This window comes from Euprymna scolopes, chromosome 9 (genome assembly GCF_053919585.1).
Source record: "Euprymna scolopes isolate OS-2025 chromosome 9, ASM5391958v1, whole genome shotgun sequence".
Taxonomy (NCBI): domain Eukaryota; kingdom Metazoa; phylum Mollusca; class Cephalopoda; order Sepiida; family Sepiolidae; genus Euprymna; species Euprymna scolopes.
This window is the reverse complement of record NC_136490.1, coordinates 78,134,179-78,155,814: the sequence shown is the minus strand read 5'-3', so window position 1 is coordinate 78,155,814 and position 21,636 is coordinate 78,134,179. Positions and strand designations below refer to the sequence as shown.

Here is a 21,636-nt window from a genome sequence, read left to right as displayed (position 1 = left end):
GTACAGTTGGGGAAGCAGTGACCTGGAATGGAATTCCAAAGTCTAGCAGTTCTGGGGAAGAAACTACTGGAGTAGAAAGATCTTTTACATCTAGGGATCTCTGCAGTGTGGGGGTGGGATTTTGCAGCTTGTCGGGTGTGTCGAGGGTGTTCACGTCGTGGGGGCACAAGTGCTTGCAGTTCTTCAGAGCATTCACCATTATAATACTTGTAGAACAGGCAGAGGGATGCAACGTTTCGACGATGGGACAGAGGCTGAAGTTTTGATGCCAGTTTAGGGCCTATCAGATTTGCGACTCTCTTTTGAACCCTGTCAAGGAGAGAGAGACTAGTAGCCGATGCACCGGCCCAAATATGACAGCAATACTCCATACATGGGCGAATAGTGGCCTTATAGAGGTACAGGATACTTTCGGGTGTTAGAAGTTTTCTAGCACGGTAGAGAGAGCCCACCTTCCTCGCAGCGGCCCTGGCAATGCCCTCGATGTAATTGCTCCAGCTCATGTTTCCTGTGAACGTTAGGCCAAGGAGCTTGAAAGACGTACTCTCAGCTAAAGAGTTGTTGGCCATTGCTATAGGTGGTAGAGAAGGTTTCCTGTAATTATTGAATGAAACCAGTTTTGTCTTGGTGGCATTGAACGTTACCATCCATTTTTGTCCCCATTCCACTACTGATTTGAGGTCATCCTCTAGTGTTTCTGCCATTACTTTAGATATATGTTCATTTGTTTTCCTGTCGTGCCTGCTATAGAATGTGGTGTCATCAGCATATATACCCATCTCAGAGGCAATTTTATCGGGGAGGTCATTTATGAATATCAGGAACAGCAGAGGACCAAGGATAGATCCCTGGGGCACTCCGGCATTTATATTATATTGTTTAGACGTACGACCGTCGAGGACAACCTGGATTTTTCTCTTATCTAAGAAGGATTTAATTATGTTAAGTATTCTACCAGTGATACCGTAAGATCTAATCTTCCTGAGGAGACCCTCATGCCATACCCTGTTAAAAGCCTTAGATATATCTAGAGCTACCGCTCGTCCCTCTCCCGCTTTGTCCAGTGAATGGTATATGCGTTCAGAGATTACAGTGAGGATGTCTGCCGTGGAACGGGCTTGTCTAAATCCATATTGATGGTCGGTCAGAAGTTTAGCATCTGTAAGGTGCTGGACTAGAGCATGGTTAATTAAGGTCTCAAATATTTTGGCAAAAAGTGGGAGGAAGCTAATAGGGCGATAATTTAATGGGTCAGTTCTTTCGCCAGAATTCTTGAATACTGGTACCACAGAAGCAGTTTTCCAGCAGCTCAGAAAGCAAGATTCATTAAGGCATTTGTTGTAGAGTTTGGAGAGAACTGGAGCTACTTCGGCTGAGCACTTTTTTAATAGCACAGCTGGGATGAGGTCGGGTCCACATGCTTTGGAAGTGTCAAGGTTTTTTATGATAGCATGCACCTGAGCAGGGGTGATTTCCAGATCGTCTAGCTTGGCGTCTGTCCGCATAGGAAAGTCAGGTAGGGGGTGGTTTAAAGGGTCCAGTGTAGAGTTGGAGGCAAAGCGACTGGCAAGCATGTTAGCCTTCTCGGTTGCTGAGCAAAGAACCTCGTGATTGTTGGTTAGTGGGGGAATCGTTGATTGCCCATTATTTACTACACTGTTGTAGATTTTCCAGAAGTCACGAGTTCCTAATTTTTGTGCTTCGATGCGTTTTTTAGTGGTTTCCGTAAATTCCCTCTTAGCTGTCGCTATTTCTTTCTTAACGTTACTTCTAGCTTCTATGTACTTTTGTCTGTTTGAACTGGACTTATGTCGGTTAAACCTTCGGAATGCATGCTGCCTTTGAGCAATGGCAGTTGCGCAAGTCGAATTAAACCATTGGGGAGAGTGGGGCTTGCTATAGAATTTCCGCATGGGAACATGCGCTTCGATTGCAGTTTTGAACCATTCAGTGGTCTCAGTTGCACACTGTTCAGCAGGAAGAGAAAAAATATTTCCCCATGGGGCGTCTCTGATAAGATCTCTGATAGCTTCCCAGTCAGCCTTTTTATAATATCTCGTTGTTTTGAGCACTGGCTCTTCAGTTTTGGGTCTAGAGTTTAGGGCGATTTCAACCATTATTACCGCATGATCAGCGTTCCCAAGTGGGCTGTCGGCTTTCGTTACACAATCATCAGGAATTGTGGTCAAAAACAGATATAATAGTGATGCGTGTTGTTCTTCCTGATCAGGGAAGCGGGTTGGAAAAGTAACAATTTGCGATAGGGAGTGAGATACAGAGAAGCTATGAGTTGCGCTGCCTGCTGCATCTGTATAAGTAGAGAATCCAAGCCAGTTTTTGTGATGGACATTAAAGTCGCCAAATACATGTACTTGGGCGCTAGTGTCGAAGGAGAGCGCTGTGTCTATGCTGTCAGATACTTTGTTTATTATGGTGCAGTCTTGGGTCGAAGGAGAGCGGTAGAGAAAGTAAAAGTAGCTAATGTTGTGTTGCATGATTAGTCTAAAGCACATAAAGGCTTGATCATCCGTTTCTAGGTATGTTTCTCTAGTCAGGGGAAGGGTATTACGAATGTAAACTCCAAGTCCGTGCATATGTCTGTCAGAGTCCTTACGGCAGAGTGGGAGATATCCAGGCATGTTAAAGTAGTTAGAGGGAATGGAGGAGTGTAGGTTAGTCTCACTTAGTGCTAAGATATCCGGGGTATTTGTTAGGAGAAATGCTTCAACATCAGCTAAATTAGTTCTAAGCCCACGGATATTTGTGAATGCAAGCCTCAAGGGAGGAGGCAAGTTGGATTTGTTTGACCCTAAGCCTGGTTTAAGCTTATTTTTAGATTGTACTGTCATCATGTTTTTTAACGAGTTTCAGTTGGGTTAGGGGAAGCCGAACAGGAGGTTATGCAGAATATCACACATGCATCACAAGTAGACCATCAGCTGACCCTCCATCAACTAGGACTGTGGCCTCAGGAAAGCCCACCGGGGATGAGTGCAGGGTCCCTTTCCATGCGCGCCATGGCACTGCAAACATCCCGATATTATTCAACTGTTGATGGAGCAGCCGCTCTAAGCGCTACCAAAGAGTTAGGGCTCCTGTACTACCAGTCGGAAACAGCAGCCAGTAACTGTCAATCCGGTACCCTCAACCCATCAGAGGAAGGTCAACCCAATCTAATTGCTCAGGCATATGTGGTACTCAAGCATTCTCAAATGCCCAGCTTTAGGGGTGGGGTGTGTCGGGAGTGGGGGAAACGGCGTTCATTGCCCTAGACAAGAAACAAGATCTACCAATGGGTGTTTCTGTCAAATCACTGATAGTATCTCTGCGCCTGACTAATAGGCAAAGAAGGAGTATGGAAGCCGGGCGATAGGCAGGACCTATCTACTCCTTAAGCAATTTAGGTATTGCAAACCGGTAATTTGTTTGAGTCACCAGCTCTAGGAAGGCTGTCATCCAAGACTGAAGAGGCCTCCCTCCTCTTTGGTTTAGTTTCAGAGTTTTCCTTCTCCTAGACGGATGATCTGGGAAGATCTACTGGGTCCGTCACCACTGAGAGGGTTTGCTCCGCGCCTGGGTTCTAATCCAGGTATTTCTGCGACCCCGCGTGGTTAGATAATGTTATTGGGTTAGTTTGTAGAGGTTATATCTGCTAAATAGTTACACTCCTCAAAGTGGATTAGGGATATTGTTATTTCATTGTTACTGGATAAAGGGGTTGAGTAGAGCTCATGCAGTGTAAGCAACTATGATTGTAAGGAGGCTTGTTAGGAGATAGTGTGGTTAGAGGCTTTCATTTTTGTTTATAAATAATTTTTTCTCATTTTTTTTTCCTTTTTTATTTTTTTATTTTTTTTTTTTATCCATGTGAGCTTGGGTCTAGTATAATATTAAAGTGTGAGTAGGAGTTAAGAATTGAACTACGAGTTGTGCCAAAACTATATTTTAGATGATATCAGGGCATGAGATGCGAGTGCAATATAGTACGGGTAAAACAGTAAGTTTTGAGTCGTGTGTAATTTGGTAAATAGATATATGGGCTGGTTTTAGTAGGTGCGAATAAAGTTGGAGGTACAAGGTGAGTTTCTATTATTGAGAGAAGATGTTTTCAAGTAAAAGTTATGGACATTTAGCATAGCAAGGAGCATTGGTTCAGTTTCGTATTAGCGTTGCAAAGATATCTAAGAGGGGACAGTTGTGTAATGCAGTGCGGTGTGCTTTGCTTCTGAGTACATACTTTAGCTGTTTAATCCCAACTGGAATAGGAATGAACTCCAATGCATGTCTAGAGGGTAGAATTGTATAGATGTTTAGTGATGACTAAGCAGTTAGCATGTGAGAGTCAGGGGCTGGAAGTTAAAGATTCCAGTACAAAACGGAGTGAAATGTAGGAGTTAAGTGGCGGTTTGGTGGGAAGGAGCAGATTGTTAACCTTCAAGGGATAGGAGTTATTAATTTACAAGAAACAGATTTAGAGTGGCAGGTAAGTTTGATTTTTTTTTTTTTTTTTTTTTTTTTTTGCGCATGCAGGCTAGACAGAGGTAATCGTCTTGGAGGTAAAATGTATATTGGGATTTCGTAGCTAGCAGTTAGGTGTTTGTTCCAGTTACAAGAACTAGTTCATGGCGGTCTGAAATTCCGTATTTTGTATTTATAGGAAGACATTAAGGTAACGCACAGGAGCATAGCATCCACTCAGGAAGAATAGCTCTAGTATCACAGCTAAGATACTGCATATTTAGGTAACGAATAGTGAAAGTTAAATTAGGTGGCACTTTTTTTTTTTTTTTTGCACCTTACCATGGCTGTTACTATTAAGTATTGTACTTAAATAAAGTTCTTCTGTCATCTAAATAAGCTAAATAGGGATTCCCCCTCCGCATTACTACGTCGATGTGACATGGTAAAAAAGAAATTAGTCAGGAAATTGTTTTTAAAATAAGTGAATCAAGAATGGTCAAGATGTCTGAGAGATAAGATAAAATTACATCGAAAAAAAAAATAAATAAAATAAATAAATAAAAATAATAAATAAATAAATAAAATAAAAGGGTTAGATTTGTTTGGTTTAAAAAGAGGATAGAATAAAATATAAAATAAGATAAAGTGTGCAAAGAAAATACAAAAAATGTACTTAGCTAAAAATTAGATCTTCGGTGTGGTGGCAAATAGCTCTTCGACCACCATGCAAGTGACGCTAAGGAAATTCTGACCTTACTAAGCCATTACTAAGCCAGGTCATTGGAGTAGGGGGGCACACCTTACATTTGGTTGTTAGTGAGAGCTTTCCCTTCTTTAAGGGGAAGGAAAGGAAAGAATACCAATATTCTGCTTATATATTTTGAATAGATTCTGAAACTTCGTCACATTTAGATTTTACAACAGTAACTTGGCCAGGCATGAATTAAATTAAAAACTGGGCAATTAGGCTGAAAAGAAATATAGAAGCAAATAGGCAATCTGAAATCAAGACAATTTCTTGTCTGAGATATTTACCAGTAAAGAAAGTCCGTGCGTCTTTTTTTCGCCTACGACTCATTTTTAGGCACAGTTAATAATTCGGGTGTTTATATGTCAAGCGGTCGACTTCATATTTAAATTAATCTATTTCAATGAGAGTAGATTATGCATAAAAAGGAAAAAAGTTCTTCTGTCATCTAAATAAGCTAAATAGGGATTCCCCCTCCGCATTACTACGTCGATGTGACATGGTAAAAAAGAAATTAGTCAGGAAATTGTTTTTAAAATAAGTGAATCAAGAATGGTCAAGATGTCTGAGAGATAAGATAAAATTACATCGAAAAAAATAATAAATAAATAAATAAAATAAAAGGGTTAGATTTGTTTGGTTTAAAAAGAGGATAGAATAAAATATAAAATAAGATAAAGTGTGCAAAGAAAATATAAAAAATGTACTTAGCTAAAAATTAGATCTTCGGTGTGGTGGCAAATAGCTCTTCGACCACCATGCAAGTGACGCTAAGGAAATTCTGACCTTACTAAGCCAAATTCTGACCTTACTAATGCTTGCATTATTTAATTCTATAATTACAAAGAAGGTAATAATTCTGACTGTTTATTATTTATTACACTATTATAGATTTTCCAGAAATCACAATTTCCTATTTTCTGTAACTCCATACATTTTTGGTGGTTTCAATGTCTTCTCTTTGCTGTGGCTAGTTCGCTCTTACAATTATTTCTAGCTTCTATAAACTTTAGTCAATTTGTATGCCATATAAACTGCACAATGCATATTGCTTTTAAGCAATGGCAGCTGCAAAAGTAAAAGTGAACCATTTGGGAGAGTGGGGTTTGCTATATCATAGGAACAGAAAAGATATTCCCCATGAAGCATCTCTAATGTGATCTCTGATAGCTTTCCAGTCAGCCTTTTTCTCATACCTTGTTGCTTTAAGCAATGACTCTTCAACTAGGGATTGAATGTTTAGGGTGATATTTATTATCACAACCTATCAACATTCCTGAGTGGGCAATGGGAGTTTGTTATACAATTCTCAGAAAGTGTGGCCAGAAATAAGTCTAGAAGTGAGACTTGCTGGTCCTATCGATCTGGGAGACTGGTCAGGATGATTACTGTCTGTGTCAGGGAATGTGATATAGAAAAGTTATGTGCAATGCTTCTATCTGTGTCTTTATAACTAAAGAGAACATGATAGTTGCTGTGGTTGACATTAAAGTCACCAAATACATGAACTTGGGTGCTGGTATCTAGGGAGAGTGCTGCATCTATACTGTCAGTGACATAGTTGAAGGGTACGGTCCTAGGACGAGAAAGAATGGTAGAGAAAATATAAGTAACTAACGCTATGTTACAGAATTAGTCTAAATCATATGGAGTCCTGATTGCCTGATTCTAGTTTGGATTCCCTAGTCAATGGGAGGGTGTTTTGATTATATAGACTCTTAAGTTTATGTATGTGTCTGAGTCCTTGCAGTAAAGTGGGAGGTAATCAAACATAGAAGAAACTTAGAAAGGATTTAGGAGTATAGGTTAGTTTCACTTAGTGCTAAGATATCTAGAGGGTTTGCTAAAAAAAATGCTGCTACATCATCCAAGTTAGTTCTAAGTCCATGGATATTTACGGCGATAGTGTGATATCGGGTTGGATCACACTCTCACCGACTGGAAAAACTTACTGAGGGATATTTGCCAAGACTACTTCCTTAGGAATCCCCGGCAGATCGGTTGCCCAGGGCATACAGTGGTAATTGACGAGTCCGTTTTCAATAGACAAGAATATATCGGGAGGGCTGTTGAACCGCTCTGGGTCTTCAGAGGGATACAACCCTGCTGAAAAGGAATGTTTTCTTGTCACAGTCCCAGACCATAAATCAGAAACCTTTCTTTTGTCAATAAAAAATACATACTGTCGGGAGCCATGATAGTTTCCGATTGCTGGAAAGTGTACTGCAAAGTAGGATCAGAAGGATACAAACATCTTACAGTTAACTAGAGCCTTCATTTTGTGGTCCCTATGACTAGGGCTGCCACAAGTCATGTGGAGAGGATGTGGAAGGAGGTGAAACAAGAAAATAAAAGTGTGGAACCAAACGCGATCTGCTTAACAGTTATTTTAGTGAATTTATATGGAGACAAAAATTCAGAAAAAAATCCTTTTGTCTCTATCATAAAGCATATCGCAGAAAGCTACCCGGTTCAAGAACTTTCTCCTCCTCTTACATTCTCTAACAACCTTTCTCAGCCTTACTTTGCCGTTGTCAGCTGATTTACTTCAACCGGTAGAAAATACTATCCTTAAAGAAATAGCCTATCCTCAGGAAACCACACATTGCCTCCCCCGCCAAATATACACCTAACCCACAATAACTGGCAAAATTTTTTTTGCCAGTTATTATATAAAAATAATAATAATAAAAAAAGATTTTTTTTGCTACAAAAAAAAATGCATAAACAAAAATTGTTTTACAAAAACTGCAGTCGTTGGCTGGCCAAAACTTAAAAAAAAAAAAAAACTTTTATCAGACCCCCCCCCTCCTCCTCCAAAAAAAGAAAAACAATTGCCTAAAAAGATAATAAAACAGTAAAATGTTTGTAATTAATTCTTATGGTAGGTTTCTGTTTTTGTTTCCTTCTGTTTTTTTTCTTTCATTTTTTTTTTTTATACTTACGTTTGCTCGTTATAGTACAGTGGTTATTTTTCTTGACTCGCTCATTATAATCCAGCGTTTTTCGCTGGGCGTTGCCGAGCGCAACTCACAAAAAAATGGGCACTAAAGTGTAGAAATACCTTATATTTGATTGAACTGTCATTTCATTGTATTTAATAATTTCACTTTTAGGATGAGAGGTGTTGGACAAAGTCGATGTGCATAATACCAAATATGCAACATAGGTAGACTGTCAGCTGACTCCTTATCCACAGGAATGTAGCCTTGGGAAAGTTCACTGGAGATGAGTGCAGGCAATGGCACTGCAAACATTCTGATGAATACAACTGATAGAGCTGTTTCTCCAAGTGCTACCAATGAGTTAGGATTTCTGTACTCTCGGTTTGAATACAGCAGCCAAACAAACTGTCAAACCAGTACACTCAAACCTGTCAGACAAGCCTGGCCCAGTCCAATCATGTAAGCATACATGGCAAATAAGCATCTTATGTATGCTTACACGTGATTGCACTTCTGCGCTTGGCTAATAGGGAAAGGAGGAGTATGAAAGCAAGGTGATAGACAGAGCTTACCTACTCTTTAAGCAATTTTGGTTTGTAGAATGGTAATTTGTTTGATTCATTAGCTCTAGGAAGGTTGTTGAGTAAGACTAAAGAGGCCTCCTTCCCCCATTTGTAGCATGGGCAGTTAGGATTAATTGAGTTAGTACTGAAGATAATTAGTATCTGCTATAAAGTTACACTCTTCAACAAAATGAAATTAGGATAAAATGGAAGACTTGGTTCGCTACTATTTATGAATAAAAAAGAGGAGTGGGGGAAGTATGGGCATAGGGTTAGGGTTAGTAGCTATTAATTAGGTTTAAACAAGAAATGAGATTTAGTTTATGGATTAATAAATGCATTAGAATAAAGAAAAAATAGTATAGATAGTTAAAGTATGGTTCAAAATGAATTTAGTATTTCAGATTTTGATTTTCATGTAAAATGAAAACCATTACTTTAGCCCACATAAGGGAAAGAAAGAAATAATGAGTATTTTAATATAGATAATTTTAAGTGTAAATATAAACTTTAGCTAATAAGTATCTTTTGAATATAAATGTGTAAAGTATAGGTATGAATTTTAGATAATGTATATGTAACTAATATAGATATAAATATCTCTCTCTCTCTCGGGCAGTCTGTCGATTTCGACGATGACGCAGAGGTCCGTGTCGAAGGTGTGATGTGAGTCCGATCGGAGCTGTGAAACCCCGGCCGCAGATATGACACCTGATGGCAAGAAATCCGGGTAGTGGTGCCGGTAGTCGCACTCTTTTTTTCTTCCCAAGCAGCAATGCTTTGATCTCTAATGGCATCGGCTGCGCCTAATACCACACTTCTCCAAACTATCCGATCTTCAGCTTTTCTTCTCCAGTCGTTTAGTTAGTTTGTGTTTTTCAAATGTCTCTTGAACATGTCTTTATAGCGTGGTTTTGATGCGCCTAGGGGTCGTGTACCTTCTTTGAGCTCACCAAAAAAAACTGCTTTTGGTAGTCTGTTGTCTGACATGCGCGTGACATGTCCTGTCCATCTCAGTTGGTTTGTTACGATTATTTCTTCAACACTGAGCATTTTAAATATAGCTATAAACTATAAGCACTTTTAAAGTTCTCCTGCCTCCTTAAGTATAAAAAGGCTAGAAGTCACTCATCTCAGTACAAAGAACGAAGTATGTTATTTTATAGGAGTATGGGGAGCAGACCAACTGCTTTTTATCAACTTGAAACAGAAAAGATGATTTGTATTATGGTTACAAGAAATAGTATTACTATGCATTAGAATACACAGAAATTAGGGTAAGAGTTAGAGGGTATAAGGATTTAAACTAATGTTTATCATGAAAAACAGATACAGGCAGTCATCTTGGGAGCAAAGTAACTAGCCCTTTCAACTCTACATCTAGAAAAGGATTTTTCCAGCTATTTTGGAAGAGGCATTTTAAAGGGCCTTTTTCATTTTTTTTTTTTTTTTCTTAATTTTGAAGTATATATCTCGTTTTTCAAGAGTGATGGAGCCTATATATTAAGCAAATATCCCTGTATATAATAAAAATGTTGCAGTTTTTCCCTTCTGAACCAAAATACCATAGGTTTACAAGAACAGATGGCGCATACAAATATCTTATGTCTACACTATTAGCTAATAGATGTTGAGGGGAGGTTCTGTCATGATTTCGCCATTGCCTATAACCTCACTCAGATTGTCCACGAACCCACCCATGTGCTCGATACTACTGGTCAGTATGCAAGCCTTCTAGACCTTTTTCTCACAACTTCTCCTGAGCTATGTTCATGTTCCATTCTATCTCCTCTGGGATCTTCCGACCACTCTGTTGTATCAGTTAAGATAAAAATGAAATGTAATAAGTCTTCAGACGTACCTCCCCATCGTACTGTATATCGATACTCTATGGATGATTGGGATAGCTTCCACACATTTATATTTGATCTACTTCTGCATTCCATGTTTAAAAAGAATGTATCCTCTATAGTATCAAATGGATAATTGTAGGTATAGACCGATTCATACCATCTAAAAAATTCCAACAAAAATCTAACAGCCAGCCATGGTTCTCCCAAGAATGTGCTGCTGCCATCGCGCACAGAAATCACTTTTTCCATAGCTACCAACGTAATAGATGATTGAGATTAAAGCTGCTTTCTAGGACTGCCAGCAACCACTGTAAAAGAGTAATAAAAAATGCAAGAGAGCTATATGCTCAGTCCATTAAATTCAAAGTAGCTGATCAGCAGCTTGGTTCCCACCAGTTTTGGCAAATAGCAAACAGGATCCCAACCGTCATCAATGGACCTGAGGTCATCTCGTCAGCATCAGACAAAGCCAAACTATTTGCCAAGAACTTTGCAGCTAACTCTACCCTATGCGACGAAGGCCATCAACTTCCCATATTTCCTTGTATAACAGACAACACGCTATGCAACATATAAATATCTGTGCGTGAGGTCGCCAAGCTAATCAAGAACCGTGATTCCAGTAAAGCAACTAGCCCTGATGGCATTCCAATCATAGTGTTGAAAAAGCTTCAACCAGAACTTGCTCCCATACTTAAAAAAACTGTTAAAGTGTTGCTTTAAGAAGTGCTTCCCAACACCCTGGAAAACCTCATCAGTATGCCCTGTATTTAAGAATTCAGGTGATAAGTCATCTCCCTCTCAGTACAGATCAATACGTTTCCTGTGTGTCATGAGTAAGTTGCTGGAATCCATATTAAATAAAGAAGTAGTCAACCACTTCAGCAAAAATAACCTTCTTAGTGACACGCAATATGGTTTCCATTCTGCTAGATCTACAGCAAATGTGCTAACGGTTATATCTCATAGGATTAGTGAATCTCTTGACATATCAAAGGCCTTCGATAAGGTATGGCATAAAGGCCTACCTCATAAGATTTCCAGCTACGGTATAACTGAAAATGTTTTCTCAATTATTAAATCATTTCTCTCTTGATAGCCTCATAAGAGTAGTGGTTGATGGGCAGAAATCAGAGGCTCACAGTATTAATGCTGGAGTCCTGCAGGGATCCATCCTGGGCCCAACTCTCTTTCTGATCTGCATCAATGATCTCCCAAAACACATACTTAAATCATTTGTTGACATCTATGCTGATGACACGACCATCTATGGCAACACATCAAAGGCCGTAAATGATAAAGTTCTCTCTGATTCTCTCTCCTCTGATCTTGAGCACGTAGTAAAGTGGGGGAAGACGTGGCTGGTTACTTTTAATGCATCTAAAACCAAGCTCTTATCTTGACATCATCAACGCTCTGATCCCTATCTGGCATCAATTGAAATGGATGGCTTTTGTCTTGGGGAAGCTCCATGTTTTTGACAAACTTCTGGGGTTGACCTTTACTCCTGATCTGAAATGGGACACGTACATCAAATATTTTGCCAAGGTTGCTGGAAAAATAGTAGGATCCTTCTAATGCTCCAGAAGATATTTCGCTGCTGATGCAATTCTCTATCTATATAAAAGCTAAGTACGTCCAAGGATAGAGTACTGCTGCCACATCTGGGCAGGAGCTACTAAAAACAGCCTATCCTGCCTTGACAAAGTACAAAATAGACTTTGTGGCTTAGTGGGGGATGCCCTTTTCTCTTCTCTGCAACCTCTCTCTCACAGAAGAGACTTTGCGAGCCTCTCTTTGTTTTATCATTACTTCAATGGGAAGTGCTCGTCTGAGGTACAATCTCTGGTCGCCCATCGCCAATATTTCACGAAAAACACCCGTCTAGCTGAAATCACTGTCAATAATTTTCCCCACTATTTATCTGTGCCTAAATCAAAATGTAGATTCTATGAACAAAGCTTCTTTCTTAGAAGTGCATGCCTGTGGAACTCTCTTTCGTTTGCCTATTTCCCACCTGACTACAACCTGGATGTCTTCAAGTCCAACAAACAAATTCCTGATGAACCGCTCCCTTAAGTAAGACACTTTATCAAATCTCCATTACTAAAGATTACTACGATATTATCCCATTGATTACTGTACACACAATAACCCTTATCCCGAGTGACTTCCGGACCTTGATAAGTGGTGATTACCATGTAAAATAAAATAAAAAAATAATAATAAAATAATATCTTATGTAATTATAGAATGACATTTTAGACACATTAATTTGTTATATTAAAACCCTAGATTTCATTCTCGCAACATTATCGCAATGACCTACGGACGAAATAGTTCCCAATTTTTCCTGTATTCACTAAGTCCTCCCACCGTTCCTGACAGACACCACATATTTTTACACACAGGGTACTTATATCGAGACTCCACCCTTCATAACTGAACCATAAACTCATAGACATAGCATTCACCTCAAAACAAAAAATAATAATGTCTCTCCAGATATATTCCTGCTTTTATGATTGGCTGATACGTGTCATTCTCCAATTCCAGAATCAAACTAATCCTAGTATTCAACGAACTCTTTAACAGCTTAACATTATTGCCATCGCTTACCGCTACATATATACAATTACAGTTTAACCAACTACCAAGCATTCAAAACTACTTAACAACACAAAAAATATAACCCACATTTCTTTTATTTTTCGTTCCTTCCTGTTTTTATAGAAGGTGGGGATCATCTATAATATAAATCTCACTTATCTGTTTAAATGTATGTATGTCTACCTAAAACTTTCGACAGAGGTGACGGATTTTCATGAAATCAGGATCATTTTAAAGCTTGACTTCTCGGACGACTAATATCGAAAAATTAGTCAAAATCATTAATTCCTTCACCCTCAACTGAGCAGTTTTCTACAAGGAGGGATCAATTTTTTGCAAGCTATTTTTGTAAGTCATTTATCAATTAGATTGACTTTACCTTATTTTAACGTTCTGAACTTCTGGTCGCATCATGGAGTAGCAGTAAGACATCAAATTTTCTTTCACTTTCTTTTTCGCATTCACATCACGGGTTCGAGCCTGCCTACTACTACTTTTTCTCAAAACGTACATCCAGGTACCCAGACTAATTATTCAAAATGTATGATAATGTGTTCCCTTATTTTTGTTATTGAAAACACAACACATTCAGCAAGGGTCGCACAAAAATGTTCCTTTATAACAGACTTGGGCAACTACGCATGCGCATCTAGCATTCTTTCCTGTATTGGTTTAAATAGATTAAAACACACAACGCTATATCAATGACATAGTCATGGACCAGTGGATATTGTACCCACGTTGTAACCTATGGATTTCATGTTTGCGCCTATTCAACATATTTTTTTTTAGTAGGAAGAAGTTTGAACTTTGTTACAGGGTTAATTATGTGATTTTTTTCATTCGGTTCTTTATTTTCCTGTTTTATCTCTGAAAAAAATTTTTATGCTCTTTTTTTATGCCTCACCCTTGCTCAATATCCTTATGACACCTCACATATAACATTGCATGTTTTTTTATCCATTTCTTTTTTTTTTATTATCGAATTAGAACAGCTTTTTGGTTTTATTTTCCTTTTCCTAACTATATTACTTGAATTCTTATACTGGTATTAATTAAAAGTATTGCTTTCAAAAACGTAAGCACGATATTTGAGGTTTGCCATAACAGTGAGCGAATCACAGATTTTGTAAACAAAGACACACAGAGAGTAAGATAGGGAGAGTCAGAGAGACAGATACACGGGCAGAGAAAAAAAAAACATGGGGAGAGAGGGAGAAAGACTGATACCTAGACAAATTTCTTATATCTACACTATTAGCCAATATCTTATGTAATTATAGAATGACATTTTAGACACATTAATTCATTACATTAAAACCCTAGATTCCATCCTTGGAGTAACATCATCATCATCATCGCAATTACCTACAGACGAAGTAGTTCCCAATTTTTCCCCTATTCACTAAGTCCTCCCACCGTTCCTCACGGACACCGCATATTTTTACACACAGGGTACTTATATCAAGACCCCACCCTTCATAACTGAGCACATAGACATAGCATTCACCTTCCATTCCTCAAAACAAAACATAATAATGTCTCTCCAGATATGTTCCTGCTTCTATGATTGGCTGATACGTGTCATTCCCCAATTCCAGGATGAAACTAACCCCAGTATTCAACGAACACTTCACATCTAGAGAGACAGAGACAGAGATTTTGAAACCATATGCATAGAAGTTTTTATATTTTTAAACATTATAGACCTTTCCTTTACTTACAAACAATACGTACAGAACATTTTTGTATTTTTTATTGATAGTTATATACACCAAAATTTTTATATTTTTAAATGGGAAATAGTATGCTGACACCAAATACTACAATTGCTCACTAATAAGTAGTTTTTCAATTATTAATCAATATAATTTCTTTTGGAGCATTATTATTATTTTTATAACTATTTTCTTACAAAAATGACTGTGGGGGTAATCTACCTGTATAAGCACAAAATTATTTTATAGAAAATACAGTTGATAAATTATTTAAAAAGAATCATTTTATGATATTTGGTACATACTTGCGATTTAAGCACAAAAGTATTTTATAGAAAATGCAGTTGCAATAATATTTTAAAAAAAAGATATCGTTTACCTACATTATTAGTGACCTATTTGCATTTTAAAAAAGAATATCACATTTAAATTGTCCGCAAATAATGAGTTTTCGATTGAAAAAAATCATTATTGTTTACCTACGTTATTTGTGACCTATTTTCATTTAATTAAAAAATACGGCATTATCATTGTCCGCAAATAGGTAGTTTTTCGGATATTAAGCAATATAATTTTTTTAATACTATTTTTGTAAAAAATACCATTGAAGTAAATCAAGGTGCATAAGCACAAAATTATTTTATAGAAATTACAGTTATGAAATTATTAAAAAAACAAAATCATTTTGGCTTACCTACGTATTTTTGACTTATTTAAAAGGTAAAAGAACACAATGAAATTTTGTACACATTCTACCATTTCTCAAAAAACACCCGTCTAGCTGAAACCACTGTCAATAATTTTCCCCACTCGTTATCTGTGCCTAAATCAAAACGTAGATTCCATGAACAAAGCTTCTTTTTTAGAAGTGCACGCCTGTGGAACTCTCTTCCGTTTGCCTGTTTCCCACCTGTCTACAACCTGGATGTCTTCAAGTCCAACATAAACAAATTACTGATAAACTCCCTTAATTAAGACACTTTATCAAATCTCCATTACTAATGATTACTACGATATTATCCCATTGATTACTGTACATGCAATAACCCTTATCCCCGAGTGGCTTCCGGGCCTTAATAGACTACCTTGTCAAAAAAAAAAAAAGAAAAGAAAAAAAATTGTTAAAAAAATAATTGCAATACCCCCCCCTTTTTTTTTTAAGAAATTGATTATCAGTCATCATTTTTATTTATAATATATTTCAGATCTATGCAACTATTTTAAAATAGTATACATGTATAAATAGATGTCATAGGTGAAAAATGAGGATATGAATGTTTTTAACCTTTTTTTTTTTTACTATTAACAGGTAAAGTGTAATAGAATTATTTATAGATTAAGTATACCATTGAAATCTTCTTGTGAAAATCTATAAATCCACTAAATTATAAAAAATTAAAAAAAAAAACAATTGTTTGTCTGATCTTCATTAATTTGGCATGAAATTGCCTAAGATAACTTTGTCCCTGCAAAATAATTAAATTTATACATTTCTTAATTAATACTCTTTAAAATTATATAATTATGATTTATTTTGTTAGTTAATTAAATGTTTTCTATTTTGCTCAATCTTTTTGTATAATTCATGTTTTTAATATTTCTTTTTTCTTCTCTGAATCTATAAAGTTGCTATTGTTTTATTTCAGTCCAAGTAATATTCGTCTGTCATCTTTTGAAGAAGTTCAGGAATATCTTGCATCTGATGGAACCTGCAAATGTGGTTTGCAATGTCCTGTTCTTGTTGATAAAATCTTTAACTTTGATGTCTGTATCATGTCTCGTCAATGGACTGTCGACGATGTCAATTGCACAGAAGACCTTACTAAGCTGTGCAATCATAAGCGAAAGATTGTTGCAATGGCAACATTACAGAATAGTCAAGAAAATATCCCAAGTATTAGGAAAAGAATACTTTCGGATAAGTGTACAACTGCAACAGACTTATCTTCTAACTGTCATAATACCAACAACATTAAAAGTAAGTTTTAAGTTTGCAAAATATTTTTTACATTTTTTTACCATTTAACAAGTTTTTGTTTTTACTTTAATCATTGTTTGAGTTTTATCTTTATTATTTATATAGCTATGCAGTTTTATCTTTATTATTTATATAGCTATGCAGTTTCTGTGGATTTGCTTTGCTTAAAAAATCTTAACATGCCATCATGGAAGAATTAAGTTTCAGAATATTTCTATACTTTGGGGTGCATTTTATGATTATGTCATTTACATGTAATCAGTGTAATGGTATACATTTGTAAATGCTCATTAAACATTGTTCTATGGCATTTTGGAATAAGTAAATGAAAAGAAGTGTACAAATAAAATATTGCATTTGCAAATTAGTGAAAGAAATGGAAATGTTTTGATTCAACATATAAGTTGCCAGTAAATGCTTAATTGCATCATGTAAGATATGAACAATCAATTACTATTAACAAACGAATATCCAGAAACAATTCATTTTGCTTTACTTTTAAATTAACTGAAGGCGGCATTAGAAAGTGACTATTGATTTATATATAAAAAAAGGTTAGGATACACACACTCCAAATAGTGTTAACAAAAAATTAAATTGTAATACTCTTTCAATGTCAAAAAACATGACATAAAATTAATGATAGTCTTTTTTGTATTACAATTATCCATTGAATGTTTTAACTAAATACTTATTTGAATCTTTTGAAAGCTATCATTTAAAGCATTTTCTCTGCATTTCTCTGTTATTAATTTTATTTTAAATATTGCTTGGCATTTATAAACTGCTTGTACTAACTGGAAAACAGCAATTGACTCTCCATTGTTGCCACTATTTCTTTGTCAATGGTAAACAGGTCATGGATATTCACATCCTTATTTGCATTGACACCTGTGATAATGTTGCGAAGACATGCTTCATCAGAGAAAGATGAAAGGATCCTGAATTTATCTGCATGTTTTTTCAAAGTCTTCACAATCTCTTCTGGTCCTTAATGTTCTTGCCTCCTTGTGTTGTTCACTGGTGCCAAAGCTCTGGTGAGTGAAACCCTGCATTGCATCACTGTAGGAAGAGGACACAAGGCCTTCTGATGTTCGGACACTCCACTTCCTCTGTCCTCCTGCAGTTTTAAGGAACACATCAGAGCTTGCTCGATAACTAGGTCACAACCCAGGCCTATTCTGTACTGATCAGTATGCCTTACAACGTGCAAGCCTTTCATAAATCTATGGAACACTGATGACATATCATGTTCCAGAGTGGCCATTAAAAATGGGAAAACATTCAGCTATAGCATAAAGGTGCATCAGTCAGAATCCTATACAATTAGTCTCGATAAGTTCCATTGCAATTCCTACCATCTGTTTAGAATGCAACCATAGTTTATTATTGCAAGAATGAGTGGATAATTCAGTTTTTTGGTGGACAATTTCACTAAGGCAGGTAGAAGTATGATCGAATTCAAGTCACTGTTTCCTGTCAGTGTCCGAGCATACAACTGCTCAAGTTTTTGCAACAGGTCTGCAAAGCCAGGATGATCGCAAAGTACTTTGTCTGCAACTTGTTATGTAAGACACTGATCAAGGAAGAGATGGCTACGAACTGCATGCTGAACTGCCTTTCCAGCCATGATGTGTTGCACAGCATTTCAACGGGGGAACAAAATGGGGACAAAAGTGGTTGGTCGCGTTCAATGCTGCCAAGACTAAACTAGTTTCATTCAATAATTACAAGAAACCCTGTCTACCACCTATAGCAATGGCCAACGACTCTTTATCTGAGAGTACATCTTTCAAACTCCTTGGCCTAATGTTCACAGGAAACATGAGTTGGAACAATTACATTGAAGGCATTGCCAGGGCCACTGCAAGAAAGGTGGGCTCTCTCTACCGTGCTAGAAAACTACTAACACCCGAAAGTATCCTGTACCTCTATAAGGCCACCATTCGCCCATGTATGGAGTATTGCTGTCACATCTGGGCTGGTGCATCTGCTACTAGTCTCTCGCTCCTTGACAAGGTTCAAAAGAGAGTCGCAAACCTGATAGGCCCTGAACTGGCATCTAAGCTTCAGCCTCTGTCCCATCGACGAAATGTTGCATCCCTCTGCCTTTTCTACAAGTATTTTAGTGGTGAATGCTCTGACGAACTGCAATCACTTGTGCCCCCACGATGTGAGCACCCTCGATAAACCCGACAGGCTGCTAAATCCCACCCCCACACTGTAGAGATCCCTAGATGTAAAAGATCTTTTTACTCCAATAGTTTCTTCCCCAGAACCGCTAGACTCTGGAATTCTATTCCAGGTCCCTGCTTCCCCAACAGTACTGACGTGTAGAATTTCAAGTGTAACGTGAACCGACATCTTGCTGCCCAAATCCCTACATAGTACCCCAGTAGTTGTTTTCCCTGATAGTAGTCCCCTACACCAAAGTGGCAATTTGCCTTGTTTGGGGTGAAAATGTAATAAAAAAAAACAAAAAAAAAACGTTCCTATGACACCCATAAGATTCATCAATATGTGGAAGCTCCCAAGCATCAGGACAATATCTTGAACTGGACTGTCTTCAGGCACTTTATGTTTGATTTCTGACACTTGGCTGGGTGGTTGATCAAATGTAACAACTGCAGCAGACCGGTGTTTATCAGCAAGATTGCACAGGTACTCAATATTAGAGAAGATGTATGACTTGTCTCTAATAATGGGCAGGAAGATTACTAGATGATACCTTCCTTTTATGATGCAGCTGATAACTGTGAAGATGGATGGTGACTTGTCTTGAGATTAGGCTCGCTGGAACCAGGCTTACAGGCTGTATCCGTTACACTCGAAGAATGTCGTTCTCGTCAGTGTCTGAAACAATGGAGATGAAGACTATGAACTTACATGCATGAACATAGGGCATGAAATGGCATCTGGAACCTATCTATCTCCTCCTTCTATGGCGAGTTTCTGCCGGCAGTGTAAGAAACTTGTCCTGTGTTTGTCCGTGAAAATGATCACACTCATCATTATCCGTCGACTATTTACACTATGCACACACAGCTAGTGGAAGTATCCACTAATCTTAGCAGCACCGATTGCGCAGCCTGCACGTCGGTGCTAGCTCAGAGACGCCGGGCTCATTGTGGGGCTTCAGGTGCGCAAGCGCACGTGGCAGCTTTACGTTCGGCGACGCTCCTTGTCCTTCTTCTTGAGGGGGGTGTATGCACCCGTTCCGGTGTTGTCGATTTAATCATGGGCGGTTCAGGAAGTCCAGGTCCTTGCAATGAGCTAGTCGGCTCCTGAGGCGGGGATTCTCCTAGATTTTCCTGTGGGGGTGCATCTGAAGTTATAGGCTCAGTAACATCCTCGGTATGATTTTCTTCAATTGCTGTTGGGATAAGCGACTCAATGATCTTTCCTCTGTTGATAGTTTGGAACGGTGTGAATTTTCTCAGATGCTGGTGGTTTCTGAGGGTGAGTCTGCTAGATCCATCGATTTTAACAACATACTGATGATGCTGCTTGACTTCAACCACCGTACCCGTGCGTTCCCAGCGGAGAGAGTGGTTTCCGGTGAGGTTCTGAATGTCGACATGGTCACCTACGCGCAGTGGGGGTAAGATTTTTGTGTGTTGTTCCCACTTTTCGTGCTCCCTAGATTGACGCTTAGCCAGAGCCCGCTCTCTGTGTTCCAAAGTTTCAGTCCAGGTGGCGTGGGGGCAATAACGCCCCATAGGGATAGGGTCTCTGATGGGATGGCCAAAAATGATCATTGCCGGAGATGCTTTAGTTTCAGGATCAATAGAATTCCTGTAAATTAGCATGGCCCTCTGAAAGCTGTCAACGTCTATGGATCCACGAGGCGAAGTATTGTCCATTAACATCTGTTTAATGGTTTTCACGCCGATTTCTGCACGGCAGTTAGCATGGGGGTTGGCAACTGAGGTGAGCCGGTGGTGTACGCTCCACGACTTCAGGAACTCCTTTGTCTTTCCGGTGGTGAACTGGGGACGACCATCTGAAGTCAGTTCCTCGGGTACCCCAAGGTGGCAAAGAATTCCCGCAAGCGTCTGACCAACCCATCAGCTCCGTTCTCCCACCATAGGCCAGTTGGAGTACCGATCCACCACAACGACATACTCATGGTATTTGAATGAGAAATAGTCGCAGCAGATATGCTGGAAGGGGTACTCCGGCACAGTGATGTCCGACAGAGGCTGCATCGGGTTCGACTTAGCTATCCGGGAGCATTCGTCAGTTACCCGTTGAATATCCACAGTGATGTTGGGCCAGTACACAGAATCTGCAGCTCGTGCGCTCATTGCATTAACTCCTTGATGGGTTGCGTGAAGAGCTTCTAGTATGTGGGGTCTTAGCTCCTGCGGGATAACAATCCTCCCACCAGCGAGGACCACGCCATCCACCAAGTATAGGGATCCAGCGAGGTGGTGGTAAGGGCGGAGCTCAGGACTTAATTGCCTGTAATCAGCCGGAAACCCTTGTTGTATCAATATTTGTAGGTTCTGCAGGTGTTCATCTGATGCGGTGGGCTGTTTAACCATATGCCACGTCACGACATTGGTGATGGAATACAAGCTATTTGACATGGAGGCAAGCATAGCGCCCTCTTTGGCGATATCCACGGTGTCATCATCAGGCTCTGCACCTGGCGTTGCGGGAGCGGGTGCAGGGCAGCGTGAGGCAGCGTCTGCTCCAGCATTCTTCTTTCCTAACACATGTATCAGTCGGAACCTGTATGCCAGCGTCTTCTCCTT

At 38.6% G+C, this 21,636-nt stretch overlaps 1 protein-coding gene across 3 annotated transcripts in view; it reads left to right on the top strand.

The window, feature by feature from the left end:
• LOC145284718 (uncharacterized) overlaps positions 1-21,636 on the top strand; it is a 155,823-nt gene that overhangs the window by 39,983 nt on the left and 94,204 nt on the right. For all 3 annotated transcript variants that reach the window (XM_080133633.1, XM_080133634.1, XM_080133635.1), the window contains exon 3: positions 16,545-16,876. In XM_080133633.1, coding sequence (XP_079989759.1) covers positions 16,545-16,876 — 332 coding nt within the window. The remainder of the gene's footprint in view (positions 1-16,544; positions 16,877-21,636) is intronic.